Source organism: Saccharomyces kudriavzevii (genome assembly GCF_947243775.1).
Source record: "Saccharomyces kudriavzevii IFO 1802 strain IFO1802 genome assembly, chromosome: 16".
In the NCBI taxonomy this organism is placed as follows: Eukaryota; Fungi; Ascomycota; class Saccharomycetes; order Saccharomycetales; family Saccharomycetaceae; genus Saccharomyces; species Saccharomyces kudriavzevii.
The window spans coordinates 195,285-223,050 of NC_079287.1; the positions used below are offsets into that span (position 1 = coordinate 195,285).

The 27,766-nt window shown below is 39.4% G+C and overlaps 13 protein-coding genes and 1 non-coding gene across 14 annotated transcripts; 8 read left to right on the forward strand and 6 right to left on the reverse strand.

The window, feature by feature from the left end:
* Nucleotides 1-130: 130 nt before the first annotated feature.
* On the forward strand, nt 131-1,648 carry CTI6 (Cti6p; the record flags this gene model as incomplete). Its single annotated transcript, XM_056231667.1, has 1 exon — nt 131-1,648. The coding sequence occupies one exon, from the start codon at nt 131-133 to the stop codon at nt 1,646-1,648; it is 1,518 nt and encodes a 505-aa protein (XP_056085463.1).
* A 299-nt stretch (nt 1,649-1,947) lies between these two features.
* Nucleotides 1,948-4,350, forward strand: TCO89 (Tco89p; the record flags this gene model as incomplete). Its single annotated transcript, XM_056231668.1, has 1 exon — nt 1,948-4,350. One exon carries the CDS (start codon nt 1,948-1,950, stop codon nt 4,348-4,350), a length of 2,403 nt encoding a protein of 800 aa, XP_056085464.1.
* A 528-nt stretch (nt 4,351-4,878) lies between these two features.
* On the forward strand, nt 4,879-6,531 carry PPQ1 (protein-serine/threonine phosphatase; the record flags this gene model as incomplete). The annotated part of the gene is made up of 1 exon (XM_056231669.1): nt 4,879-6,531. The coding sequence occupies one exon, from the start codon at nt 4,879-4,881 to the stop codon at nt 6,529-6,531; it is 1,653 nt and encodes a 550-aa protein (XP_056085465.1).
* A 348-nt stretch (nt 6,532-6,879) lies between these two features.
* Skdi_16.trna2E lies at nt 6,880-6,951 on the reverse strand. Its single transcript has one exon. It is a non-coding gene; the product is annotated as a tRNA-Glu (tRNA).
* Nucleotides 6,952-8,317: 1,366 nt separating this feature from the next.
* On the forward strand, nt 8,318-8,947 carry CBC2 (nuclear cap-binding protein subunit CBC2; the record flags this gene model as incomplete). The annotated part of the gene is made up of 1 exon (XM_056231671.1): nt 8,318-8,947. One exon carries the CDS (start codon nt 8,318-8,320, stop codon nt 8,945-8,947), a length of 630 nt encoding a protein of 209 aa, XP_056085466.1.
* A 236-nt stretch (nt 8,948-9,183) lies between these two features.
* CUP9 (Cup9p) lies at nt 9,184-10,071 on the reverse strand (the record flags this gene model as incomplete). Its single annotated transcript, XM_056231672.1, has 1 exon — nt 9,184-10,071. One exon carries the CDS (start codon nt 10,069-10,071, stop codon nt 9,184-9,186), a length of 888 nt encoding a protein of 295 aa, XP_056085467.1.
* Nucleotides 10,072-12,076: 2,005 nt separating this feature from the next.
* TRE1 (Tre1p) lies at nt 12,077-14,428 on the reverse strand (the record flags this gene model as incomplete). Its single annotated transcript, XM_056231673.1, has 1 exon — nt 12,077-14,428. The coding sequence occupies one exon, from the start codon at nt 14,426-14,428 to the stop codon at nt 12,077-12,079; it is 2,352 nt and encodes a 783-aa protein (XP_056085468.1).
* A 379-nt stretch (nt 14,429-14,807) lies between these two features.
* On the forward strand, nt 14,808-16,145 carry SPT14 (phosphatidylinositol N-acetylglucosaminyltransferase SPT14; the record flags this gene model as incomplete). Its single annotated transcript, XM_056231674.1, has 1 exon — nt 14,808-16,145. One exon carries the CDS (start codon nt 14,808-14,810, stop codon nt 16,143-16,145), a length of 1,338 nt encoding a protein of 445 aa, XP_056085469.1.
* Nucleotides 16,146-16,224: 79 nt separating this feature from the next.
* Nucleotides 16,225-18,840, reverse strand: NIP100 (Nip100p; the record flags this gene model as incomplete). Its single annotated transcript, XM_056231675.1, has 1 exon — nt 16,225-18,840. One exon carries the CDS (start codon nt 18,838-18,840, stop codon nt 16,225-16,227), a length of 2,616 nt encoding a protein of 871 aa, XP_056085470.1.
* Nucleotides 18,841-19,195: 355 nt separating this feature from the next.
* Nucleotides 19,196-20,089, forward strand: MRPL40 (mitochondrial 54S ribosomal protein uL24m; the record flags this gene model as incomplete). The annotated part of the gene is made up of 1 exon (XM_056231676.1): nt 19,196-20,089. The coding sequence occupies one exon, from the start codon at nt 19,196-19,198 to the stop codon at nt 20,087-20,089; it is 894 nt and encodes a 297-aa protein (XP_056085471.1).
* A 317-nt stretch (nt 20,090-20,406) lies between these two features.
* Nucleotides 20,407-21,795, reverse strand: COX10 (protoheme IX farnesyltransferase; the record flags this gene model as incomplete). Its single annotated transcript, XM_056231677.1, has 1 exon — nt 20,407-21,795. The coding sequence occupies one exon, from the start codon at nt 21,793-21,795 to the stop codon at nt 20,407-20,409; it is 1,389 nt and encodes a 462-aa protein (XP_056085472.1).
* Nucleotides 21,796-23,514: 1,719 nt separating this feature from the next.
* On the forward strand, nt 23,515-23,973 carry DAP1 (Dap1p; the record flags this gene model as incomplete). The annotated part of the gene is made up of 1 exon (XM_056231678.1): nt 23,515-23,973. The coding sequence occupies one exon, from the start codon at nt 23,515-23,517 to the stop codon at nt 23,971-23,973; it is 459 nt and encodes a 152-aa protein (XP_056085473.1).
* A 285-nt stretch (nt 23,974-24,258) lies between these two features.
* Nucleotides 24,259-26,058, reverse strand: MEX67 (Mex67p; the record flags this gene model as incomplete). The annotated part of the gene is made up of 1 exon (XM_056231679.1): nt 24,259-26,058. One exon carries the CDS (start codon nt 26,056-26,058, stop codon nt 24,259-24,261), a length of 1,800 nt encoding a protein of 599 aa, XP_056085474.1.
* Nucleotides 26,059-26,432: 374 nt separating this feature from the next.
* On the forward strand, nt 26,433-27,728 carry MRX4 (Mrx4p; the record flags this gene model as incomplete). Its single annotated transcript, XM_056231680.1, has 1 exon — nt 26,433-27,728. The coding sequence occupies one exon, from the start codon at nt 26,433-26,435 to the stop codon at nt 27,726-27,728; it is 1,296 nt and encodes a 431-aa protein (XP_056085475.1).
* Between the last annotated feature and the right edge of the window lie 38 nt (nt 27,729-27,766).

The following is a 27,766-nucleotide window of genomic DNA, read 5'->3' on the forward strand; positions in this document are numbered from 1 at the left end:
TATTTAGTTGCATGTTTACGAGGGGTACAAACTTGGCATCAGAGACTATTATTAGTGTGCATCCTTGACTGTCTACTTTGCGTGACATTACTACAGAATAATATAAACATATAGGAAACTGAAAGATCAGATGGAAACAACAACAGTAGTACCCACACACTCCGTAACAGAAAACGAAGGTATGGAGAAAGTAAATACCACCGCAGCTGATCAACCCGCGGATATCACAACAACATCAACAACAGATTTGCTTGAAAGCGTACGGGAGGACAGCGTAAAACATGAAGGTGCCCACATGGAAGATGAAGATGGGGAAGGGGAAGATGAAGAAGGTGAAACTCGGTGTATATGTGGTGAGCTCGATACCCCTGATGACTCTGGGTTTTTCATTCAATGTGAACAGTGTAGTGCCTGGCAGCATGGCTATTGCGTAAGCATCACACAAGACAATGCCCCTGATAAATATTGGTGTGAGCAGTGCAGATCGGAACTACACCAGCTCTTCACTACAGACACTGGTGAACCCAGGTCAATTTATAAGCCTGTTCAGGAAAAGAAAAGACAATCAAGAAGAAGGGCACGAAATGCTGTTTCAGGTAACCCTGAGAATACCAATGAGGTGGAGAAGAGCCTCAAGAATACCAGTAATACTGACGACAACATCGATGATATCGGTGATGAAGAAGATGAAGTAGACGAAGATGAGTCTTCAAGTTTAGCTTTAGCTAAAGACGTCAATTCAAGATCAGGTAGAAGAAGGAGAAGGAATTCAACGGATGATATCTCCACAGATCATAATTCCCTGGACGCTGGGGACAGTGACAAAAAGTTACAGGATAGGAAAAGGGCTACTTTCATGGCAAGAGAAGAGAAACAATACCAAAGGATGCTAGAAAAAGCCTTAAAAGAAAGCAGGAGGACATCTCACCAAGATGATCCTGAACTGGACGAGAATAATGGTAATAATAATGAAGCTGATGCTGTCGTTCAGGACGGTAATGCTAGACTACAAACAGGCATTGCGCTAACGGAAGCTAAACCAGATTTAATAACAAATCAGGATTTGAAGGTTACAATGGAGTCATCTAAGGAATCATCGATGGAAAAATCAAAAGATGTGGAGAAAGAAGTTGGCCAGGAGAAGGAATCTTCAATGAGTTCCGTGCAGGATGCTGAAAAGACAGGCGAACCTCTTTTACCTTTAACCTCCATATCTTCTTCCGAAGATGACTCAAGGAAAGCTAGTTCTTCAAGGGGTTCTAAAAGAGTTTCCAAACCAGTAAGAAAGAGCAATAGAACGCGTCGAAGCAATACAAATTTAGATGCCAACCAAAGTAGGAAAAGCGCTGATATAGGCACGGACAAACCAGTGAAGCCCAGATTGCCGCCACAGAGGACTTCATTGAACGAAATGAGAAGAAGGGTGTCTGCTATTCTGGAATTCATTTCCAGAACACAATGGGAATTGAGTGAAGATCAGTCCGATCGAGAAGAATTTGTACGGTTCGTTGAAAACCAACATTTCGTAGAAAAAGTAGATGCCATCTACAACGGTTATAAAGAAAGTTTGTCTATGATGGATGATTTGACTAGAGAATTGCTACTGTGGGAGAAAAAATATTCGAAAAATGCTAATGTCATTCAATGAAACACAGGATGGCTGCACATCTTTCCAGCTAAGAAAATACAGCTGTAATGAGAAAGACAAGTTCATATGTATGAATATAAATAAAAATATACAAACAATTGATATCTCTTTTATATAATTGTGTCATGCCCACTCGGGTAACCGCAAAGAAAAACTAAACAGAATTGAGTAACATAACACAGCACGATGATTAAGAAGCCTGACTGTTCATTTCGGCAAAAGATATCCTATCGCACTTGTGAAACAGAAAAATTCAAATACACAAATTTATCAAGTATCGTTGCTGATTAACTGCAGATATGGCGCATAGAGGAAGAACTTTAAAATCGGACGCAGACACAACATCTCCTAATACATCAACCGTATCACACCAGTCCAAGCCCTTTAGACAATTTTCGACTAGATCAAGAGCCAAGAGTAACGCAAGTTTTAAAGGTTTGCGTAGAGTTTTAACTCATGACGGCACGCTGGATGGTGATTATTTTAATAAGCATAACATTTCTCAAAAATGTAAGAGTTCTGATGCTCTTTTCAGAAAGCGGACAATTAGTGGACTGAATATGACAGCTTTGACAAGAGTAAAGTCCAACCAAGGGAGAAGATCAGCTTCCTTTCATAGTCCTGTGCATAGTACACTGCTTAGCCCGAAGAGCAGTAGTCATTCTAATTCCGGGAGCGGTGGTTTTGGCTTAAAACCACGAAGAAGTAAAAGTACACAATCTGTTCTGAGTCTTCGAGATGCCCAAAAATTCAACGATAGTGGATCTACTACAGATGAAGAGGTGGAATGCTTTTCCGAAGATGATACAGAGAATGCGAAGGTAGATAATGATAGAATAAGTACTAAACATATTATGCCTGAAACAGAAGAAAACGTACCAAATTTAGTTTATAATAAATCACAGTCACCAGATCCAATTGAGGAACAAGAAGAAGATAAATCTCCCAGTGATGAAAGTAAAAACTGTAAAGCTGTATCCCTACTGCTGCCTCGTTTATCATCTGATGATTATTTTAGAGAATCAAGCAGATCTACGGAACACCAAAATGCTGGAGACTCATCAACAAGTTCAACGGAAACAAAATTAAATGAAATCGATGAAGAGGAATCGTCAAATACAGTGGAAGAAGCTGACGTTGATGGCGAATCTGGCCACTCTCAAAAATTGAACGTTTCATCAATGAAAGCAGACGATAATATCTCACGTGAACCATATAATGAAAATGAGGAAAAAATTCTTGACATCGGTAACACACTCGCTGCACATAAAAGCAATCAAAAACCGAGCCATTCAGATGAACGATTTGATCAAGAAGACCACATTGATGCTCCCAGAAGTAATTCTTCAAGAAAAAGCGATTCAAGTTTTATGTCCTTGAGAAGACAAAGTTCGAAACAACACAAACTACTTAACAAAGAAGAAGATCTTATAAAACCCGGCAATATTCCTTCCAGTGACAATAACACTGAGGATATTGAAGGGCATAATTTGTTGGAAAATTACGCGCCTAATGTGATACTTTCTCAATCGACTGGAGTTGAGCGTAGATTTGAAAATTCATCATCCATCCAAAACTCACTTGAGAAGGAAATTCACAGTTCAGGAGCACACATGACCTCAAATGGTACCTTTAACGACCTAGACAATGATAAATTAGCTAATGACACGAAAAATGTTTGCCGATCTAAACTTGGCCAAAGTATACCTAACCCTAATAATGCTTTTCCCACTGCCACTAGCATCAATAGTAAAGATAATAATGTCCCTCAGCATAGTTTTTCGACCTCTATATCAAGCTTGACAAATAATTTAAGAAGGGCTGCTCCCGAAAGTTTTCATGGCTCATCAAGAATTAATAGTATTTTCCATAAAAAAAGTAACCAGAATTTGCTTTTAAGGTCTAGTGATGCTGGCAAAAACGCAGCAGCTCCAAACTCTCCATTATCCAATGAACATTCTGTTACGAATACGAATGTCAGCGGTAACATAGACGGTCCACCTAACTTTGGTGCCAAATTTAATAGTTTTGCCCAGTTCCTTAAATCTGATGGCATTGATGCAGAATCAAGAACGCAAAGAAAACTATGGCTGCAGAGAGAAAACTCCATCATGGATTTAAGCTCACAAAACGGCGGTAGTGATTCGATTTTTATGGCAGGAAATATCGATGCGAAAAGGGAGTTTGAAAGAATATCTCATGAATATTCTAACGTGAAAAGATTCTACAACCCATTAGATGAAGCATTGTTAAGAGTGGAGCCTACAATTGCAGGGAACGCAAACAAAATAAAGAAAAAAAGCCAGAACGATGGACAATCGATCGCTCATTCCAATGGTACATCAGATCACAAGGATGGGGATGATTCACTTTTTGCTAATTACGACAAGAAGTTTGATGACCTTTATCCACATCTTGCAAATGCAAAAGTCCAATCAGTATTGTCGAACATATGGAAAAACGAAAGTTACTTATTCAACAAAGACGTCAACCCAATTAACAAAAATAGAACGCCGAGTACAAGCCACACCGTGAACCACAACGTTTCACAGAATGCGCGTAGCTTACTAAGGGGTCCAATGGGTTCTAGTACCACATTGCATCACCAGCGTGTGATTAATTCTCTGCAACCAACTACAAGAGCGGTGAATCGCAGAATGGAGAATGTTGGCTACATGCACACACAGCCACAACAAAGGTGATAAAACAGACCAAGGGAAGAACCAAATTTATTTAACAGAACTCAAAAGCCTGCACGAATATGAATTCGTATGTGAATGCGCTGGAGCACATTATTAGAAAACGTACGTTATGTTTAACACGTTATAGTAAAACATGCATATACAGACTTGTACTTCTATACGATTAAAGGAGGCGTATGCATATAACCCGGATACTGTACGTAGTGAATGATAATCTCTTAAAACAAAAAGGAAAAAACGTTGAATGCAGCCACCGCAAATTTAGCGATTTTACTCGATTTCGTATCTATTAAAACGGTGGTTGAAAACACGCTTCATACGCACCTGTTAATTAGCAGTTTTTTGGCAAGCATTCTTCACGGAGTATAAAGATAATCGGTCACGACCAGTACTCATATTAATCTTGTTATTTCAGGTGTTTAGCGTTTCCTTTACAAGCTTGCTTTTGCAAAAAAAAAACTATTTTATTATTTTAGTCCGTTTTCCTTTTGAGTTAGATATTGTTTCCCCTTCACTTATATTCTATTTATGAGAAGAAGCCCGTCCAGATCGAATAATAACTTTGCAGTACCGAATTGCTCAACTAATTCTAACTCTAGTCAGCAACAATTAACTACACCTTCAGATGACCTCAACAGTAACGAACCTAATGACCCCGATGATAGTAGGTCTCTACCTACTATCAAGAAATTCAATAATAAACATTCTATAAACAATTACAATAACACTTTAGCATCAGCTGCAAAAAACAATAACAATAAACGGGCAAGCAATGATAATATGCCTGTTTCCGGCGAAAATGCTCATAAACAGAAAATATACACCAAAGATGAGAACTTAAAGAGCTTGTACTTAGATATCGATGTTTCAGTGGCTGAGGCCCTGTCTTCATCAACAGCAGCTCCGAAATTGATCAATACCGCAAGAACATCCTCTACCACCACTGCCACTACTTCAAATAACATCTTGACATCCCCCTCTTATCGTGAGTCAAATTATTCTTCCCCATCCTCATATTCGTTTTCTTCTTACTACTCGTCCGCTACATCTGCTTCTTCGTCAACATCCTCATTTTTGAAATCGTCGGGGCTGTCATCCAGAGTTAAATCACCACCGTCTTCCGCAAGAGCAGGTTCTTTCGGTATTCCTTCGTCTCCAACGTCTGGGGTACCTAATACTAAAAGTGGCAAGAAACCTATATTTTTGAGACGATATTCTCATGATACCTCTTCAAGCGAAGGTCTTGATATCGACATTGCCATTGAAAAACTCATCCAGGCGGGTGAATCAAGAGACATTACGAAGAATCCCAAGAAAAGGAGCTTTCCGTTCCATTCTTGGGAAATTCAACTTATTTGTTATCGTGCAAGAGAAATATTTTTGAATCAACCTACTTTATTACGGTTGCAAGCGCCTATTAAAATTGTTGGTGACGTTCATGGACAATTCAATGACCTCTTGAGGATTTTGAAATTGTCTGGTGTGCCATCTGAGACTAACTACTTGTTTTTGGGTGATTATGTTGACCGTGGTAAAAATTCATTGGAAACCATACTATTGTTACTATGCTATAAGATTAAGTATAGGGACAATTTCTTTATGCTGAGGGGAAACCATGAATCTGCTAATGTTACAAAGATGTACGGTTTTTATGATGAATGTAAAAGGCGATTGAGTTCAAAAGTATGGAAAATGTTCGTCGATGTATTCAACACTTTGCCATTAGCTGCTATTATTCAAGATAAGATCTTTTGCGTCCATGGAGGTATTTCGCCTGATTTACACAATATGAAACAGGTCGAGAAAATTGCAAGACCAACGGATATTCCGGAAAGCGGATTAGTTACCGATCTATTGTGGAGTGATCCAGATCCTCAGGTCCCTGATTGGTCGGAAAATGACCGTGGTGTTTCATACACATTTTCAAAAAGAAATGTCCTTGATTTCTGTGCAAAATTTAAGTTTGATTTAATAATCAGGGGGCATATGGTCGTGGAGGATGGCTATGAGTTTTTTGCCAGAAAAAAACTTGTCACAATCTTCTCAGCACCCAATTACTGTGGGGAATTTCAAAACTGGGGAGCAGTGATGAGCGTCACGACAGGTATGATGTGTAGCTTTGAACTGTTAAAGCCGCGCGCACTAAAGAATAAAAAAAATTTAAATAAAAAGAGAGCGTAAGCATCGCTACGGCCTTTTTATTTATTCATACTACATCCATCAAACCTCAGTTTTTTTTCAATCTGAGAGATTACACCATTAGTATCTTTTTCACTTTTATTTCGACTTAGTCAACCTGACTTTGCAATTTTTTTCTTGCCATATTCATGGCTCGTTTTATATCTGTTAACCATATAGTTTTTTATGTCCATAAGTGTTTTACTCAATTTCGCGTTCGATTTGCGATCAACATATGTTGTCTTTTTTAATTGTGGCTAAATGATGAGTAGAGTTTTAATTATCAAAAGTTTATTTTATGAACGATCAAAGTTATCGTTCAGATTCATAGAAAACTGGTCTAAAAAGAATCTCCGATACGGGGAGTCGAACCCCGGTCTCCACGGTGAAAGCGTGATGTGATAGCCGTTACACTATATCGGAGAGTGTTTTAGGAAAAATGTCATGGTTGAAACTGAATAGCTTACGTTAATAGTAACAGCCATGTCGTAGATGAAACACTGGCAATTACTTAAAAGGGTAATTGCTAGCTACATCTGAAACAGACGTAGACACACCGTCCAAAGCAGTAACAACCAACGTATATAAATAGTAGTATTGTAGGAAACTACAATGCGGAACTAGATACATAGACATAGAAGAAGAAGTGAAGTTTAGACCTTGAAGTTCCTGTAATACTTGAATAAGTAAGTTCGCTACGTGACAAAAAAATAACCGTAAAAATGGTCAATCCTGTGAAAAGTCACTGCTACCAAAGTTACAACTCACCTAAAAGAGAAATCACTAACTAAATTTGTATTGACCTGTAAAATCTTGTGACAATTGTTGGAATTCCATTTTTGGTAAGGTTAATAATATTATTGTTGGAACAATAATCAACTATCCATCAATTACTAGTACAGCTGATTAATACATTCAATCACGTAGCTAGAAGATTATCATATACGGTGTTAAGAAGATGACAAAAATTATTAGACCAGTGAAATAAGATTCAGGACAGTCATCAAATTTAGTGGAAGCTGAAGTGCAAGGATTGATAATGCAATAGGATCAATGAATAAAGACGTATAAAATGAAGAAAGAAATAAGAATAAGATTATGTAAAAGTGTTGATTCCCTTTCGTGGATTCCTAAATCCATGAGGAGAACTTCTAGTATATCCTATATACATAATATTATTAACCTTATCAAAAATGGAATCCCAACAAATGTCACAAGATTTTAATGGTCAGTAATTATGTATATAGAATATACTAGAAGTTCTCCTCATGGATTGAGGAATTCACGAAAGGGAATCTGCACTTTTACATAATATTATTCTTATTTCTTCCTTCATTTTATGCGTCGTTATTCATTGATCCTATTGCATTATCAATCCTTGCACTTCAGCTTCCACTGATCTGACAATTTTTGTCATCTTCTTTACACCGTATATGATAATCTTCTAGTCACGTGATTGAATGTATTAATCAGCTGTACTAGTAATTGATGGATAGTTGATTATTGTTCCAACATGTTCCAACAATATACATAATTATATGCCCATACATCCCTTGGAAATTGAACTGCAGCCATCGTTAATTTGTTGTCGTTTCGACAATTCGAAAAAACCGCCTATCTATCTGACAAGTTGTTACCCGTATGTGATACTTTTTGTGTTTTTCCAAGAAAATTATTATACATGAACCGCAAAACAGGAACTTCGATGAAGACAATATAATAAGTAGCACATACCGTACATAGAGGGTAGATATCAATAATATATTATAAGCTAGGCAAGTAAAAAAAGATGTCTTTGGAAGAATTTGACGAAGTCAAATATGATCACTCAACCAAACGTCTAGATACCCCATCAAAATATCTACTGCGTAAGGCGAGAAGAAACCCCAATGGGTTGCAAGAACTGCGTGAGTCGATGAAATCCTCCACCATTTATGCAGGAAATCTTTCATTTTACACATCAGAGGAGCAAATTTACGAGTTATTCAGTAAATGTGGTACAATAAAAAGAATAATTATGGGTTTAGATCGTTTCAAGTTTACGCCATGTGGCTTTTGTTTTATTATATATAGTTGTCCGGATGAGGCATTGAATGCATTAAAATATTTGTCCGATACAAAGTTAGACGAAAAGACAATCACCATTGATTTGGATCCTGGTTTTGAAGATGGTAGACAATTTGGCCGTGGTAAGAGCGGTGGCCAAGTCAGTGACGAGTTAAGATTTGATTTTGATGCCTCCAGAGGTGGGTTTGCTATTCCATTTGCAGAGCGTGTTGGTGTACCACATTCCAGATTCGATAACAGCAGTAATTCACAATCTAATACTAATGATTATATTCCTCCTCCTGATGCAATGGGTACTTTCAGACCCGGTTTCGATGAAGAAAGGGAAGACGATAACTACATCCCCCAATAAGATTAATGAAGATTCATTCAAAACGGGTTCACTTACACGTTAAATTTTTTTCTTGAAAGCTGACCGTCACACTGCTATTTCTATTGTTATATTGGGCCAAAAAAATCAATCATTTGTAACGATGGTGTATGTAACATGTTGATGATATGATGATACTATATTTGTGGTAACGATAAAATGGAAATGGTAGTAAATATATAATTATATGAATATTTAAGTAATGCATCGACGGGTGATCAATTCATATCGGGGTTGGACAGCTTCTTCAATTCTTCCAACCTATCGATCAATTTCTTACGCCGCGTAACTGGGGCATGAGCAAATCTCTTGGATAATTCATAATCAGTAGAACAGGTTGACGTGGCATCGTATGTGGTGTTATTTGCAGCTGTTAATGTGTTATGGTATACTGAAGCATTCTGTGCTTGTTCCATTGGGGTATTGTTAGCATTGTCATTAGGGAACGAGTTTACTAGGGTATAATAATCACTGAATATTTTCCTTCTCCTCACATTTATGAACCAATTGGACAGTTGAATTTTGGTCAGCCCGGTTTTGATAAGCAATTCCCTCTTTTCTTGTTGTGTAGGGTAGGGATTATTCAGATGGTTTAGCAACCAGGTATTCAATATTTGCACCGTTTCTTTTGGTAGATTGGACCTTCTGCCCGAATTCTGCTTTCTCTTCGACTTAGAATCTTCAAAATCTGGAATTGACCTCTTGACCTGTGTGAGCATATCCGTTTCCTTATTGATTATTTCGTAGATTGGAGCAGATTTGTAGCACGGCTTTACATTCTCCAACACCGCTTCTGATTCGTTTCTACCCTCAAGTGGGAATTGCGTAGTAGGAGTTGCAGTAGTGGAAATAGCGTTGGTCTTGACACCGGGATTGAGTGCGGGATACGAGACCGGAAGCTGCGGCAATAGCACAGGCGCGGGATAGGTTTGTTCTTCGACACTACTGGACCGTAGCTTATTGTGTGCATATTCTGTATTTGAAAAGGCTAGCTTGGGCACACTCCGTCCTTCTATAGAGTTGAACAGAACTTGAATAGGGGGCAAACTGACCTGATTGTCAACACTATCACTGTTTCTGTTCTGTATTTCGCAGTTATAATTCATCTTAAAACGTAACTAGCCTTTATTTTGTTGGCATAAAAAAGTAGGGGCTCGGCAAGTAGCAATCTGCAGCGTGGATAACCGTGATATCGTTCAAGAATAAGGATATCGACTAATCGTGCTGATGATTTATTTGACAATATACCATGAGTTTAACAATTAACAAAAACAGAAGGCGACAAGAAAGCACCGGACGCGAGAAGATTAGTCATAGAAAAATAATATTAATATATACTCTTTTCAAAAAACAAAAAGACAAAAAAATAATTAACAGAGGGAAAAACAAATTACAACTTGATGTGCATAAATTAATTAAGGTTCAACAGAAAACTAGAATTCAAAGACGTAAAATGACAGAATGACCCGTTCCAGCAGAATGGAGTTTGAATCCGAAGAAAGAAGCAATGCGTGCGCAACCGGATAAGGTTTCCTTATCTAGCCAATCACAAATATCACACGGTAATAATCGTCGTGGGACTGTTTTTGTGTCTCTTTGAATTGCCCGTTACGCGCAGCCTGCGGTCATTATCAGGACGGTTTGACAGAAAAACCGAGCACGATCAGGGATGTATACTTCTACGAGCCTGTGAGCCACTCAGAAGATGTTGCGGGCCACTCAGCATCCCGAAAGTGACAGTTTTTCTTTTGTCGCTTTCCTTTTTTTGAGCCTCAGAGGGCTGTGGCTCTCTTGTGTTTGAGAAATGGTTGAGATTCTTTGTTAGGGCAATGCCGACTCTGGGTGCATTTGCCGCTGTGAAACAGCACGGGGCAGTGTTTGCCTCTGGTGTGAACTAGGTCAGAGCAACTAGAGGCTTCGAAACGCGCACAAAACTCGCAGGCACTGCACAGGGCGAGAAAAAAAATGTCGGAAACCCTTCTTTTCTCCGTTGCCGCTAACGGTCAACTTGCTAAGACACATTAGAAAACATTCAAACAGAGACACGCGTGCTTTGCTTTGTAGTACGGGGGGCAAAGCCTGTCTTTAGGCATGTTATTTCGACCATATTTGCTCACTTTGATTCCGCTCGCTTTCTCGCATGTGCACTCGATAACAAAAGTGTTGGCTTGGCGCCTAAAGTGGTAATGAAACGTGGTTTTTTAGGGGCCCCGCCAGTATTACTCTTGCGCCGCCGTCAGATACTTGTTTACGGAGTGTGGTTGATAGCTCTCGCCTTTTTCTTCTCACTCCCGTTTGCTATGACCAAAAGGCGTAGGCTTGATTTCTGCTGATGCTGAGGTAATTTCAAGGCAAATATGGTTCAAGTATCTTGACGATCTGGCGGCTACAAGTCAAAGCATATATGCGTGGAAATAGGATATGTCGGCTTTACAAAAAGAAAAAAACAAGCAATTGAGGAGAGGCTGACACACTTTAAGACTTCGCGATATTTTAACATCGAGGTCATTGTCTAAGGGTATGTATGAAATTGAGCATATTGCATAGTTTTGTGGCTTTTCCGCTTTCTTCTAAGCTCATGAAAAACGTGGTACGCGTGGCGCTAATATTACAATGGCTCTATATTTACGCATAATACACATCATATTACCGGGGTAAAAAATGAACTGTCCCACTCACCGCTCTTTTCCCTGAAAAAATCCGGTTTGACGGACACATGGAGTTCCACCCACTAACCTCGAAGGTTATTTAAGGGGCTGGAGATAAGTAGATAAGTGATAAAGATAAAAAGAAATTCGCGCGATATTCTCTGACATGGCTGTTGATATGCCGCCTGCTGATGACACCTTATTACATTTTCTTCTCCAAGAAACTACCTAGGTAAACACTTCCCCGCGATGATGTCCCGATCGGCTATTCAGAATGCCTCGCAGAGACAAAACCTCTGTCTTCGCCAAGCTCGATGTTAAGTCTATAACTTCAAGTCTAATTTGCCACACGTATTCTTTCAAGGCAAAAAAAAAATCCATCAAATTATAGGAATACATGGTATATTTACTAAAGTATATCGTCTGCGTAAATCGCTATGTAACTTTTTCTTATCTTCCTTAATTAGAATTCATTTGTATTTATTCCATGGAGGTTCTTATTTTCAAGGAAATAATGAGCCGTGTTCTGTAAAATTGAGCCCAGAGTATTGAGTTGGGCTTGCACAGAACTCCAGTCCTTGTTTGCAATGGAGTCTCTGATTTCGGGAAAAGTCCATGAGCGAACGGGATCGTCTTTCTCGACGTGGAGTTTGGGTCCAAAAATAACGTTCTTGTAAAAAGCTCTTTCTGCTAACCCGTCCTCTAAACATTGCGCAACCCCAATGCCGGAAAGGAGGTAGTTCCATGTCCAACGGTTGATGGCAATAATGGTGGGTTCTATGTATGTGCCGCCCCCATACATGAGGTCGGTCCATTCTCTCTTCCATTTTTCGAACTGCGATTTGGTGTTTCTCCATAACGTTGCACCAGAAAACACTTCGTCAAAGCTTACGGTATCGGAACATTCTCTCTGAAGGTCCTGCAGGGTATTTGAAAGAAAATCTACGTAGCTTGATATGCTAAATGGAATGAATGGATCATCGACAAGCTCAAGCGATCTTTCGACAAGATATAGCATTATTTCACGGAGCATTTCTCCCTTTTTTTTATCTTCTAGTATATCTTTGATCGCACCGAATTTGTCTTGCACTGTACCTATTGGAAGCTCTCTGTTCATAACATGCGGCGATGAAATAATTGCTACTGGCATTCCTCGCGCCAAATACGGTGTCCAATCACCAAATTGATGAATGTTATCCACTTTAACATCAAATTTACGGTTTGTAGTATTCTTTTGGAAAAGATCCGCTAGTAGTGGATGACACTGTATATCCAAAACGTTGCTGTCATCCCATATACCAATCTGACCAACGTCGATCATAGTGTATATTTCACTCTTCAATGCTTCTGTCCTCTTCTCCATTAATTCTGTGGCACCCGCCTCATTAAATTCGGAGCCGCCAAAGGAGATGAAATAAATGTTTCTCAAAGGCTTCCAGTCAAACTTGTAGACCATTTCTTGATAAAGTTGAATTATGGATAACAAAACAACAGTACCGAAAGAAGGATATGTGGCGCCATAGCTAACAGAGTTCCTTGGTGCGGAAATGACAATCGCCTTGGCGCTTTGCTCTGATCCTTCAATTTTGCCAACTATATCGTGAACCGGGTGTCGTTCCCGGATTGCTGTCTGCACCACCAAATCAAGCCGGCAATCATCGCTTGACCCACTAAATATATTGTTTGGGAACTTCACGCCAGTTTCTGATAATGTAGCAAGTATTTGTTCCGCTTGATTCGTAGATATCGGTATCGATGGAATTTTGGGTAGATATTCGGATTCGGCAGCGTTAATAGGGTCCCTCATGGACCCTTCCCAATCAGGCGTAAGTGCGTCACCGGTGCCATTTTGAGGTAGCGCGACTGATCTCGTTTGTACCACATTTTTATTATCTTTATAAGGTTTAGTAATGAAGATAACCGCCTTAGCTCCGTATTTTTGCGCAGTCAACATTTGCTGGAAAACATAGTCTCCGTAATGTAGTAATAAGATAAAGTCATCATCTAAAAGGCCTTGGTCTTTCAAAGAAACCATATCTTCCAATGATGCTTCGTTACCATAAATTACTGCTGTGTTTCTGAATTCACCATTGCGGCTCATTGGGCTAAAGTTCTCCTCGTTTAATTGAATATCAAATCCCTCAATATCACCTTTTGGATACACGTGTAGTGAAGCGTTTCCTGGAAAATTTGAATACGCCATGAACTCCTCTTCTCCAGCCAGCCTTATACCATTTTTTTCAAAGGATTCTTTGATATAATGTCGAATAGCAGCATCACCACTTGTTCCCGACATGTGAGGCATGCTGCTGATATATTCCAAGTCCCTTTCTATCTTTGAAAGGTCTATCGACTTCTTGGCATATTGTAGAAGGAGGTCGTGGTCTGAAAATGTTCCATTCGAACCTCGAGCTTTCCCATTCGGTAGCGTATCAGTGGCAATGATCAAAGCTGCTACGATGGACATTAATAAAATGTAAAATATCCTTCTCATTACCATGACATTACCTATCTTACTCAAAAAGAGATCAAACTTTTCAGACGCCAGAGAGATTATTTGCGCTAATGGATCCACAACTTTTTCCTTCACTGGAATCACCACATTCTTTTCAAAACATATTCTAAAGCGTAAAACTTTCTCACTAAAGAGTTCTGGTGCTTCAGGTTCTTCCACTCCCATCTCTTCTACATATACAGGGGGTTCTGACGGCATTCCCATTTCCGGCTCAAATCCCTCTGCGTTCAGCTCCTCTTGTGAGTTACTAGTTGGCCGCTCAGCATTCGGAACAGCCGTGTAGCCTCTAGTGTTCACCATATCCTTTGTATAGACATATATCAGTTTACTCTATTCAACTTAATTACTACTTTAGTGATAATTCGAGAAAACTTCAGGGTCTATATTCCATTAAATAATCTCATCGTTTGATTTTTCGCTTGTAACCCGAGGACCGTCGAGCTAGAGAATTTCATCAACCTGCTTTGAAAATAACCGATGCCGGTGGCTTCATAAGATCTCGATAAATACGAAATTTCACGTCAACTAATCAAGACAGCATTCGGACGGAACAATGGCCTTTAATATAGCGTATGTTTATGGTTATGCACTTTAAACAGATGTTATAGAAACATCAGAAAAAAATCTTCCATTGACGATACTAACCAATGACGTTGAGAATTAAAACGATAAAAGTAGGATGCTATGCGACTTTTTTTATCCACAATTAGGTGGGGTGGAGTTTCATATATATCACTTGTCGCAGAAGCTAATAGATTTGGGTCACTCTGTGATTATTATAACACACGCTTACAAAGATCGGGTTGGCGTACGGCATCTTACAAATGGTTTGAAGGTCTATCACGTACCATTTTTTGTGATTTTTAGAGAGACGACCTTTCCGACTGTTTTTTCAACATTCCCAATAATTAGGAATATTCTTCTCAGAGAGCAGATCCAAATCGTTCATTCCCATGGCAGTGCTTCCACTTTCGCTCATGAGGGAATTCTTCACGCTAATACTATGGGATTGAGAACTGTATTCACAGACCACTCACTCTACGGTTTCAATAATTTGACCTCGATTTGGGTGAACAAACTACTGACTTTTTCTTTGACAAATATAGACAGAGTTATATGTGTCTCCAACACATGCAAAGAGAATATGATCGTCAGAACAGAATTAAAACCGGATATAATTTCGGTAATTCCTAATGCGGTAGTCAGTGAAGATTTCAAGCCAAGAGACCCCATTCATAGCGAGAGAAGACAAGGTAAGGATAAGATAGTGATCGTGGTTATTGGTAGACTCTTTCCAAACAAGGGGTCCGATTTACTTACTCGCATAATTCCGAAAGTTTGCTCCTCACATGAAGATGTGGAATTTATAGTTGCCGGTGATGGCCCAAAGTTTATTGATTTTCAACAAATGATCGAAAGTTATAGACTACAAAGACGTGTACAGCTTTTGGGGTCTGTTCCACATGAGAAAGTGAGAGATGTACTGTGTCAGGGTGATATATATTTACACGCTAGTTTGACGGAGGCGTTTGGCACAATTTTAGTAGAGGCTGCATCCTGCAATTTGCTGATTGTAACGACCCAAGTCGGAGGAATTCCCGAAGTTTTACCAAATGAGATGACGGTTTATGCCGAACAGACATCTGTTTCCGATCTTGTCCAGGCAACAAATAAGGCGATTAACATTATAAGAAGCAAGACTTTAGATACATCTTCTTTTCATGATAGCGTTTCTAAAATGTACGACTGGATGGATGTCGCCAAAAGGACAGTCAGCATATACACTGATATCTCTTCTACTTCGCCCGCAGATAATAAGGATTGGATGAAAATGGTGGCAAATCTTTACAAAAGAAACGGAATTTGGGCCAAGCACCTCTATTTATTATGTGGTATTGTAGAGTACATGCTTTTTTTTCTTCTAGAATGGTTGTACCCAAGAGATGAAATTGATCTAGCTCCCAAATGGCCCAAGAAAACAAAATGTAAGGAGCAAGTGGAAGCAAAAAGAATTTAGGGATTGCACAAGGGAAAGTCTTGGTATATACACATATGCCAATTGACTTATTTTATCTGCATGTTATAGACTTGAGAAGTTATTCGCCATATGTAACAGTATTTTGGAATTTAAATAGTATATTTTTCCTCTTGTGTTTCAAATAGGTGACGTAAGAGTCGTCTATTTCATTCAATAATTCGTTCTCTTTAAACGATTCATAAAAGCCTAGATCTATAATCCGTGAATTATTAACAAAATCGGCCATCTCTCCCCCCAAGGTGTTCAAACCGCGGTAAAGATGCCCTTCAGATGACTGCTTTTTTTCGACAATCAACAATTCGTCAAGCCAGCTGAAATCAATGCCTACCTGTTTCTTATCTTTTACTTGTCTTTTTACAGTTTCTTTCAACTCCATGATCTCAGAAACCAAGTTTATTCTGTCTACTTCTTTTCTTGATAAGTGCATTCTGTTTAGATTACTATTACTCTCTATCTGGTAAAGGCCTAGTTCCATATTTTTCAAACTGCTTAGTAAGTTGGCATTTTCTTCTTTTAGTGTATGAAGCATTTCTGATTTGGAATGGATCTCCTTTTTTTTCTTGTTGAGGTCTTTTTGTAGACTTTTGATATTCTCTTCAAGATATTTCCTTTCCGAATCTCTTGCAGAAATGATTTTGATTTTCGTTTGCAATTCAGTCAAGTTATTTTGCTTTTGAAGCAATATTTCTTTAAGATGACTATTCTCTTCACTGAAGTGATCACTCAGGGGTAGCGTTAGAAATTCATCTTCCCCACTTTTTTGGACACTTTCGGAACTAACTGACGTTTGACTAGCATATTCTGTGAATATGATTTTACTCTCCAAGAAACTCTCTACTTCCAAAAAATAATATTTTAGCATTTCTAAAGAATGCTGGCAACTAGATTCTTGTTGCAAAAAAACTGGATTCGAAAAAAATGTCTCTAAAATAGAGGACAAAGTCGAATTGCAAGCAGGGTTTAGAAGTAGATTTTTATTTTGTTTCAAGACTTCTTGCTCCTCAATAAGTTCGCCAATCTTGGCAGTGACTGAAAACGACGTCTCATAGAGCGAACTAATAAAGAACAGCACATCCTCGTTACTTATGTCATTGCTGCCTTTGAAAGCTGCCAACAGCTTCGGAATAATAGTTTCAAATATTGGATGAAGTATTCTTAGTATCAAAGTAACGTCTTTATCTAGAAATTCGTTTTCTTTTAGAAACTTGCAGATAGAAGAGGCGATTTCTTGTTTTGAAGAAAATCTTCGTTGCAAAAACTCGCTCAGCCACATAGAAATTTGAATATTATTGAATTCAAAGTCCTGCGCCGTAGTTTCTAGGCATGTCGGCGCTTTCTTCATCGAATAAGTGTGTAGTGCGTGACAAATACAACTTAATATTTTCAAAACCGTATAATTCTGGATAACCATGAAAGAAGAACATGCAGCGTTTTCGCCTTCCATTACGTCGGCTAAATATTGTAATTGAGAAGAAAGAACCCCCAGATGTGGCTGTGCAAATGGTTCACACACTTTGTAAAATTCTTTAAGCAGCTTATTCTGATATAATTCCTCATTTAAAGTATTTACTTTAAGCTCAAGGCCTTGACATTTGTCAGTTGCCTGTGACTCTGATAACTTCAACATTGATTTTAGTCTTGCATTTTCTTCAATGTAATTATTTGCTAAAATTTGTTTATTTTCCAACGCAGACTGTAAGTTACTCAATTGTAAGTTCAACTCCTGCTCAAGTTCTTCATAAGTAAATCTTAAGTGTTCATTAAGCTTTTCTTTTGCACACACTTCCTTTATCTGCTTTTTCAAAGATTTTATATCATTTGTGAGTAAAATATTATCATTTGTCAACTTATCAACAATGTTTGAAGATTTACTTTGAGCTTCAAGCTGTTGGGCAAGATCGCTGATTGTTACATTAGTCTGTTCCAATCTTAAAGTTTGATCTGATATTTTTTTGGACAATGCTGTATTTTCTTCCAGCAATTGGGTGTTTTCCTCGAGTAAGTCTTCCTGCACTTTCATGGCTTCGTTATATGACGCCGTCGTTTGTTCAAGTAGTCCTTGAAGAAGCCGGTTATTGTCCCATAGTTTTTTTACGTCAAAATTTTGTGCTACTGTATTATTTGAAAGATCTGTTGATATAGCGAATTCTTCTAAACGTATTTTCATATCATCATTTTCCACTTTCAATGCTTCCACCAATTTATTCAACCCTGAAGTTTGAGACAGTAGATCACTTTCACTAATACTTAGATTCTCAATGGCGGCTCTAAGCTGATCTTTTTGTTGTTCACTTACATCTAATTCGGACGTCAATGATTCACATTGTACTTGGAGTGCTTTAACTTTATCGTGTAATGTATTATCATTCTTTAGCAAACTGGGCTCATTATTAGCTGGGTTGCACAATTGCAACGCATTCCTCTTACAGAAAAGACCATAACAGGGACCGTTTGTAGCAATTTTCTTCTCTTCGATAAAGAAGTAACGGATCCCATTCACACTTCCATCATTCTTTCCTAATGGTTTATTTAGTTCAATACCGTACCATATGCCTTTGGCAAATTTTGTTTCCCCTATGAATTTAACTCGTCCCTTTACTCCGTTAACCGAAACAGCATCTTGCAAAACTATTTTTTGCCATTGAGCTTCATCTTGGACGTCTGCATTGTGCATTGGTGGGATGCTTTATTGCAAGTTTAATTGTGATTAGTTGTGGGATAGAATTATAAGCTACACAAAAAATAGAGTACAGCATAAAAATATGTCGCAGCATATACTGGCTTTGCACAGTTATATCAGTAGTCTGAAGGCAGGGACTTACGGCCGCAGGTGTGGTTCCCTCTTGTTCTATGGCTTTTAACGTCTTCCCATTTTTTCTTTACTGCAAAATACCCGGTTGAGAATTGATACCGAAAAACGACATGTTAAACTCGAGAATACAGCTTCTATAACCATTAATTAAGGGCTATCCACGAAAGGCAACTAGTAAGCCAGGAATATCGCTAACCACAAGAACCAACAACTCGTTATGTCGGGAAACTATCAACATTTATCCAACGTAGGGTCGCGTGTCATGAAAAGGCTAGGAAATCGACCCAAGAATTTTCTTCCTCATAGTGAAAAATTCATTAAGAAGTCTACTCCCGAGTTCATGAAAACAGATTTGAGGGAAGTAGATGAGGAGACCAGTTTTAAGAGTGAAAAGGAATGGAAATATTTACCTGGAGACAGGGTGGTAGTAATGAGTGGAACTTCTAAGGGGAGTATTGCTGTAATTAAATCATTTGATAAAAGAACAAATGCGTTTATATTGGACGAAAATGGGCCTACCAAGACTGTTCCTGTTCCTAAGCAATTTTGGCTTGAAGGTCAGACCTCTCACATGATCACAATCCCGGTTTCAATTTTAGGAAAGGATTTAAGGTTGGTTGCTGATATTGACGATGAAAAAGCGCCAGGAAAAACAAGAACGGTGGCGGTAAGGGAAGTTTCTTTTAATGGTTCCTACTATGATGAAGACTACAAAAAGGTAATGCCATACAGATGTGTGAAAGGCCAACCAGATTTGATCATTCCATGGCCTAAACCAGATCCAATTGATGTACAGACAGATCTAGCCACAGATCCTGCAATTGCCAGAGAACAAACCTTTTGGGTCGATTCTATAGTGAGAAGTCCCATTCCAAAGAGGGCAATACCAAGTCTTCGTAATCCTCATTCCAAATATAAAAGGGGCACTCTGACAGCGAAAGATATAGCTAAGCTGGTGGCGCCTCAAATGCCTCTGACGGATGTTAAGAAAAGCTATTTAAAGGAAAAGGAGCAGTTTGCTCAGAGAGAGATAGCAAAATTGACTGAAGAGGATATGGAAGCTATAGGGGCCAGAGTTTTTGAATTTTTAGAAAATCAAAAAACAGAATAAACGGGCCCAAGAAAATGTGTTTTGTTTTAATTTTTGTTCTGTTATATTATTCTTCCCATCCTCTCTGTCCAAGTAAAAAATATAGTTATAATTGACCTGTATATATAAAAGCATAAAACAACCTGAAAGTGTATTCAAAATTTGGCACAGACTTTTGTTGTAATAGTAAACATGTCATGCGTTTTTTCCCTCAAAAAATAAAATATATGTATATGTACATCCATCATTCTTAACCATGGAAAAGGGTTTAAATATATTATTTACAAGAGTAATGATTTCCTCTTAAAACATTGTCTTTTCATCTCACTGTACTGATGCTAAAAGCGTTCCTGTGGTCGCTTTGCCTCGCCAGGATAGATCCAATCCCAGCGACCCTTCTTATGTATAATAGCAAGTATTAAAATTGCCGGTAGATGTAGTACACTGGCCATAAACGTTTTCCTCGCATATATGTTGGCTACACTCAAGCCTTTGTTAAACTTAACGTTATCTTTCAATGTCTTTGCGGAGTAATTTATTCTTTGTTGCCAATAAAACTTAAATGCCCAAAACGTTAACCATGCATTTATAAGTCCGGCATCTATTTGATAATACCAATCTGTAATGTTGAAGTAGGACAACCCAAAACAAAGGGGAAACATTAGCATGGAATACCTCAATGAGACACGGGCATTCAAAAGCGGATTTTTCCAAGCAGTCATAACATATCCAGCATTTTTGTATTCATTTCGAATGTTATGACTTAAAGTATTAAAGTGCGGGAATTGCCAAGCAAACAAGAGCCCGGCAAGGCACCAAGACCCCGGGTGTGAAAGAGGACTTGCAGCTGCCCATCCCATAAGCGGAGGAATTGTTCCGACCAGGGCACCTAGCCATGTATTGATGATATGCTTCCTTTTCATAGACGTATAGGCCCAGCCATATAACGCAATATTGGAAGCACCAAGAACAGCAACAGTAGGATTAACACCGAAGTATAAGGCAGAGACACCCAGTGTCCCGATAAGCGCGGCAAACTCGAATGCCTGGGTGGGAGTAACATCACCTCTCACAACCGGTCTCGCCTGAGTTCTTACCATCTGCCTGTCAAAATCCGGTTCTCTACCCATATTTATAGCATTTGCAGAGCCAGAACACAACGTGGTTCCAATTGTCAGACACAGCAGCTCACTGATCGAAGCTGGATATGGGGACAGGGCGTAAGAACAGATAGCGCTGAGCATTACCAGAATGGTGAGTCGGGGCTTGGTTAATTGTAGATATGGGATGATTATTTTCTTCTTTAAAGTCTTGAAATCCAGCGCTTGGCTGGTTGCATGGGATGATCTCCTCGATTTTCTTTCCCCTGGGTCCACAAGTTTGACCCTGAATGGCAATTGCGCACTTGGATCGGCAGGTGTTCCACTTCCAGATAAATTGGAAATGTCGTCTGTGCATCTTAGGGTCTTTATGGCAGTAGCTCTTACTTTTTTGTCGCAACTAGGGGCTCTATCACCATATCCAAAATTTGGAGTGAATTCTATCGGCGCAGTGTTTATATGCTGTTGCCTCCCTCCATGGTTGCCACCAACGTGACGAACCCCGCTGAATCGGATCTGTATTGGGATATCATGCAACTGTGTAGTGATTCGTAGACATGTGTTTCCTCCATTTTGAACGAGAACACTTCTCATCAAGCTCGCAGATGTTCGAAGGAAATAACTCATCTAAAGGAAAAGTGAAAAAAAAGGAAATGCTATGAACTGAAAAAATGGCAGCTATGGGAAGACTATCCACGATCGAATCACCTTTATTGCAGCTATCGAGAGTCTCCTGCCTTGGCTGGTTTTATTTGCGTTGGATCTACGTCAATGGGCTTGCAAGCATGAAAAAGTCATTCTAATATTCCCTTTACGCAACGCGCGAAGATGAAGGAATTGCCCAATATGGGCAGGGAAGGAATTATTTGGCTTGAGCGTTCCTATGACTACTTTAAGCGATGAAAAAACCTACACTTTCCTTCTTTGAATCATGGTTATAAAATATATATATATATGTATATATCTGGATTTTGTGTATGGTTTAAGACCTTATTCCAACCTGATCAAATGTCATAAATTGGGCGACCTGAATAGCATGCTGCAGTAAAGTGTTAAGGGTGCTTCTGTCGTGTTTATTCAATAACAGGCCCTTTCGCAAACGGTCAACCAAACCTGCGTTGGAGATGAAAAGCATACCGTAGCCGATTGGCCCGTCCAGTAAACTGAATGAAGTCTAACTAACTACCTCCAGAGGGAAGCGGGCGCCGTTCTCAATGAACCCGCCGTATTCGACGATTCTTCCATTGGAATAAGGGTCCGAGAGCTTGTTCAACAAATATCCATTGGCGCCAGAAATTTTTGAGCGGTATGGACAAATCCCTGACGTACTGCCAATGTCCTCCTTTAGGGTAACATTCGTGCGCATGCTATCAGATGCTCAATCATAGCGCATCCGGTGAGGGAAGCCTGGTCCAAAGACCAAAGTCACACCCGGGCAAACGACTTGCTATCATGGGTGGCTAGGAAGATGATTTTCCACCCAGCGAGCTGCTCATCAGACCAATCGAACTCGACTGTTGTATGTACCTAAGTACTACGGACAAGAATTCTACTGCAATTTTACGCCCCGCTTAAATAGTGCTGAGTATTCCCAACCATCAGTTGGCTCTTACCAGTAGTTTTGCGACTCCATTCTTATTCTGAACTGAACTGTTTCAGAAACAGCAGACTGGTTCTTGAATATGAGGTCGGCAATTCCAGGCGGAAACGGAAACAGAAACGGAGCCGGCTAGGTGTCAAGAACAGCAGAGCGGCAAGAAAAGACTGAGCGGCTAAACGATAAGTCTTCGAGATTCGGATCTATGAAAGACTAGATCTTTTTCTGTCCTTTAGGCGCGTATACTGAGAAAAAGCGCATTAGCGGCGAGGCTGGTCCATGCGACAGATATGCAGGACAGATCAAATGGCCTGGTGCGCACCACGGTGAATTCGTTGGCTGGCCAATAGCAGCTGAGGAAATCAGATTTATTGAAATTTTATGCCGTCTTATTTGATGTACATAACTGAGCAGTCACTTAAATGAGAAAACTTCCTTTTACCTTTCCTTTCGGCTGTCTATCCTTTTTTTTTTTTCGTTCCTTCGCTTTTGTTCCTTTTCTGTCGGAATTAAGAAGGCCGCAGTGCCGGCGTCTTTTGGCTCCTTAACGACAAGACATGTGTGCCTTTTCCCGTTTTTTGTTGAATCGTATTGTGTTATGCTCGATGTTTCCAGACTGATATATACAAGAACGAGTCCATCTATCATCATCGCCTCTTGCCACAGTAATCTTAAACAAGTGTGTCATATATTGCAATAAGGCCGCAGTATACTCTCGACCATACATATCGTAAGGATACAGGAAACAAATGTCCTTCATTAAAAACTTGCTATTTGGGGGCGTGAAAACAAGTGAGGACCCAACCGGCCTCACAGGGTCCGGAGGCTCAAACACGAACGACTCGAACAAATCCAACGAACCAGTGGTGGCGGGAAATTTCTTTCCGAGGACGCTGTCCAAGTTCAATGGCCACGACGATGAAAAAATATTTATTGCTATTAGGGGCAAAGTCTACGATTGTACAAGGGGGAGGCAGTTTTACGGGCCCAGCGGACCATATACTAACTTTGCAGGCCACGATGCCTCGCGTGGCCTTGCACTCAACTCCTTTGATCTGGAGGTCGTCAGAGATTGGGACCAGCCTCTCGACCCCTTGAATGACCTAACAAGGGAACAGATGGATGCGCTGGATGAGTGGCAAGAACATTTCGAAAACAAGTATCCTTGCATTGGCACTTTGATTCCGGAGCCGGGCGTCAACGCATGATTGTTGGTCTTGCGCAGTATTTATTAATAGCACACAGAAAAAATGAGGGAGAAAACACATGGTGACGATAATATATATATATATGTATATATATATATGTATATATATATATGTATGTACATATATTTATTTATTGTTTTTTCGAGAAATCTTCTATATTACGGTTGTATAGAAATAATAAGTTTTCTATGAATTGGTACAAAATAGGGCGCTATTTGGAACGGAACGATAGCTTGAACCATGTGATTTTATAACGTAGTTTGGCGGAAACGAAAAACAGTATTCCTAAAATTGTACAAAGGCCTCCCTGGGAATACCGTTCATACTACCCTGAAACCCCTTTATGGCGATTTCATAGTTCCAATTACTTTGCTCGGCCAACATGAACGTGTATTCTGCATTTAATTTCGTTTCCAAATGCAGTTTATTCAGAAGCTCAAGTTGCACTGGATTCAACCGCGATTGAACATCCGGTGGTAGTTGTAGAGTAGGAGCCATGGCCATTGGTCCCTGGGGCACCCCGGGCATGCCCATCCCCCCAGGTACCAGCGAGGGCTGCGGTGGAGGCGGTGTCGTTATGTTTGGGTTCATGCTTGCAGCCTGTGGTAGTACTGAAGATTGTTGTTGTGGTGGTTGTGGTATTTCGAGAGATGCATTTTTCCAGGCGCCCGTGGAATACGCTCTTACGGTTAGTAGGTCAGATGCAATTATGACACTGTTGTTCATCGGAACAATTACCCAGGTTCTATCAAAGGATTTTTTGGATAATTTGTTATTTGAAGTGGAATTGTAACCGTGATTGTATCTTCTATTCTTTTGATAGTTACTTTTTCCCGTTTTTTTATTGGCTTCAAGTTCAGGTTTGCCAGTCTCTTCAAAAAACCCGTGCAACGTAATGATGAACCCGTTTATCTGAGGATAACTGATTGTTTCCATGGAGTATTCAGTGGGTTGGTCTTGTAAATGATGTTTTGTTCTTGGTAAAGTCTTAAATATGTTGTTGACGGATTCTTGTCCGATTGATAGTCTTTGTTGGATGGACTTTTCACTCGATACTTTAGAAATGTTACGTGAAGATGACATGTAATAACCAAATGCTGGGGTTTGATCCGATTCTGCTACTGTAGAAGGAGGGATGGTAGAATCCACGGAAACGGAAAATTGAGATTGCGCCGTGTACAAATTTAACAACTGTTCTCTGTTGTTGTCCCATAAATTTAGAAAGTTGGTTGCAAAATCAGTGGATGATTGCCCTAATGCATCGTTTTCAAAAAAAAACTGTTGGATTTTCATGGGTAGTGCATAAACACTTTGCAATTTCACTTCGTCCCTTACAATCACATTGTCAAGTACTACCAACTTTGGAAATAACCTTAACATTTCAGTGCGGTACAATTTATCAGTGGTTATGGGGTTATTGGTCATTAAAAGCTCTCTTAACTCTTTGAATTTGTTCTTCCAGATCTCTAATGATCTGAATCTGAAAATCTGGTTGTTGGCCAGACAAAGATTCTTCAAGTTGGGAAATGTTTGAGCCAATGTGGAAATTGCGGAGATGTCCTTTAGTTGGTTGTCAGCAAGATTCACACTTTCCACTACCAAACTTTTTTCAGTAGAAGCTAGCTTCATCATTGCTGGGAACATCTTAGATTGTGTTGATATGGAACTGAAGACACCCTTTTGAATTAATTCGGGGTCTGAATGCAATGCCCCTAAATTCAATAATTTTGCCTGGGGATCATATCTCTTGAGTAGCACCCCTCGCAAGAACGAAATGGTATCTGAAGTTCCCGCAGAACCTCCATTACCGTCCAGTAGTTCAAACTTCAAATTGCTGCCAGCAAAACGGACACCGTTCCACTTCATTAGTGATTCAGCTTCACTTTTTGAGCTTACATATCCAACAACTAGTGCTCCTTCCACACGAGCTTCGAGAATAGCTACCCGAGCATTCCTACTCAAAAAATTTATCAAATCATTCATGGTAGCATTCTGCCAGTTCCTGATACAGACTTTCACCCTATTTTGTTGCATCTGCTGTTGAGCCATCATATTAATGTTTCCCACATTGTGAAAGCCGCTCATTTTTCTGCTGCTAAAAGCGATAAAAATGCCTTATTGATCCAGTTTTCCCTTTACTTACTGGAGTATGAAGTGTCTCCAACGATTAATCATTTTTTCTTTTCACTTGCTCAATTTAATTCTTATTGAAATTTTCTTCTGAAAAAAAAAGCGTAGACGGGTAACAAGAAATAAAAGATCATAATGAGATTTTAAAGGCTTATTATTCAACGTTCTAAAAGCCCGTTATTGCATGCAGGTGCGACTAGATTTCTTGTTCTTGCAGGTGTGAGTATATTCATTTGTGGTTGAGATCAGGCTGGACTTTCGGTTTTTTGGTTTCTTCTTAGTGTTGGCCGCATAAGCTGTGCATTCACCATAAAGAAGGAAGGTAGCATATGTATCGGTATAAAATGAGAACGCTGTCTACAACTGTGCTGGTAAGAGCAACAAAATGCTCGGCACTCAACATGGACGTACACTGGATACGAACTGTGTCTCAGGGAAGACATGGCGGTGCAAAATTTGCTGGACGGAATGAGCCCAGTGTGTTTGATTCTAAGGCCCCGAAATCAGCACGTATTAAAGCCTTCAGACACGTAATATATCAATCCGCTATAGGTAAAGGCAACGTTAACTTTTCTTCGATGGAGGTCAATTTAATAACACGTTTGGTTAGTGTGCTTAAAGGAGGATGCAAGAAAAACCTTGAGAATTCACTTCAAGCTAAAGTGCTCCTCCTTAATAAATCATTGCTAACACAGCGATTAACAGATGAAGACATATTTAAAGGCATGAATTTGGTGTCAGGTCCTGTCAATGTCGCTATTCCTCGGGACATATCATCGCAGGAGAAAAAAGAGAGGGTAAAACTACAAAGTCAGAAATTGCAGAATATTGATCTTCATCCTAGCGGGAAGGCGCATATTGAGGAACTTCTACACTCTTTGAACTTAGATACGAACGACCATGAAGAAATTTACAGAAAAATATCGCTTTATCTACAGAAAAATGAAGAAAGTGTGGGCGCTTCACAACATAACCATGTAGATATCGATTTGAAATCTTTAAAAGGGTATCTGCAAAATATTGAGAAGAGGGCACATCTAAAAAGGGCCATTAATAAACAAAAGAAAAGTCAAACTCGCACTTTTGAATGGAACACAGAATCCTTCTCCGAAACAGTACCATTGACAGCGGGAAGTATCTTATTTAAAAGGAGACCTAGCCGCTTATGGAAACGTTTTCAAAACGGAATAGGCATATTTCTCAATCTGACCAAAGGGGCAAAGAAAATTAGTACCGCTAACAAAGTCCCTGAGGGAAACAACATACTGTTACATTCATTGGAAGACAATAAGGACATAATTATATCAAACAACTTTGACTATGGTGTATTCAACATCAACTTCACAGATTTATTTGGTGTCATTAATTCCTCTGGGTATCCGCCAGAGAGAGTTTTGAACCGGATCAATGACATTGAGTTAAAGGGTTGGGAATGCATAGGGAACCTGTACGATAATAGTAAAGTAATGGTTTTTCAAAGTAGCCATCAATTTTCAGATGAGAGAAGGGTCCCTAAAGGGTCATCTACTCCTCGTAAAACATTTTTCATTTCAATCACAGCTTTATTGACCACATTTTTTGCATATTATAAATACCGTCTTCTCCAACGTGAGGAACCAAATTAAGTTTCTCCTTGTACATAGAAATAATTCACTATTCATCA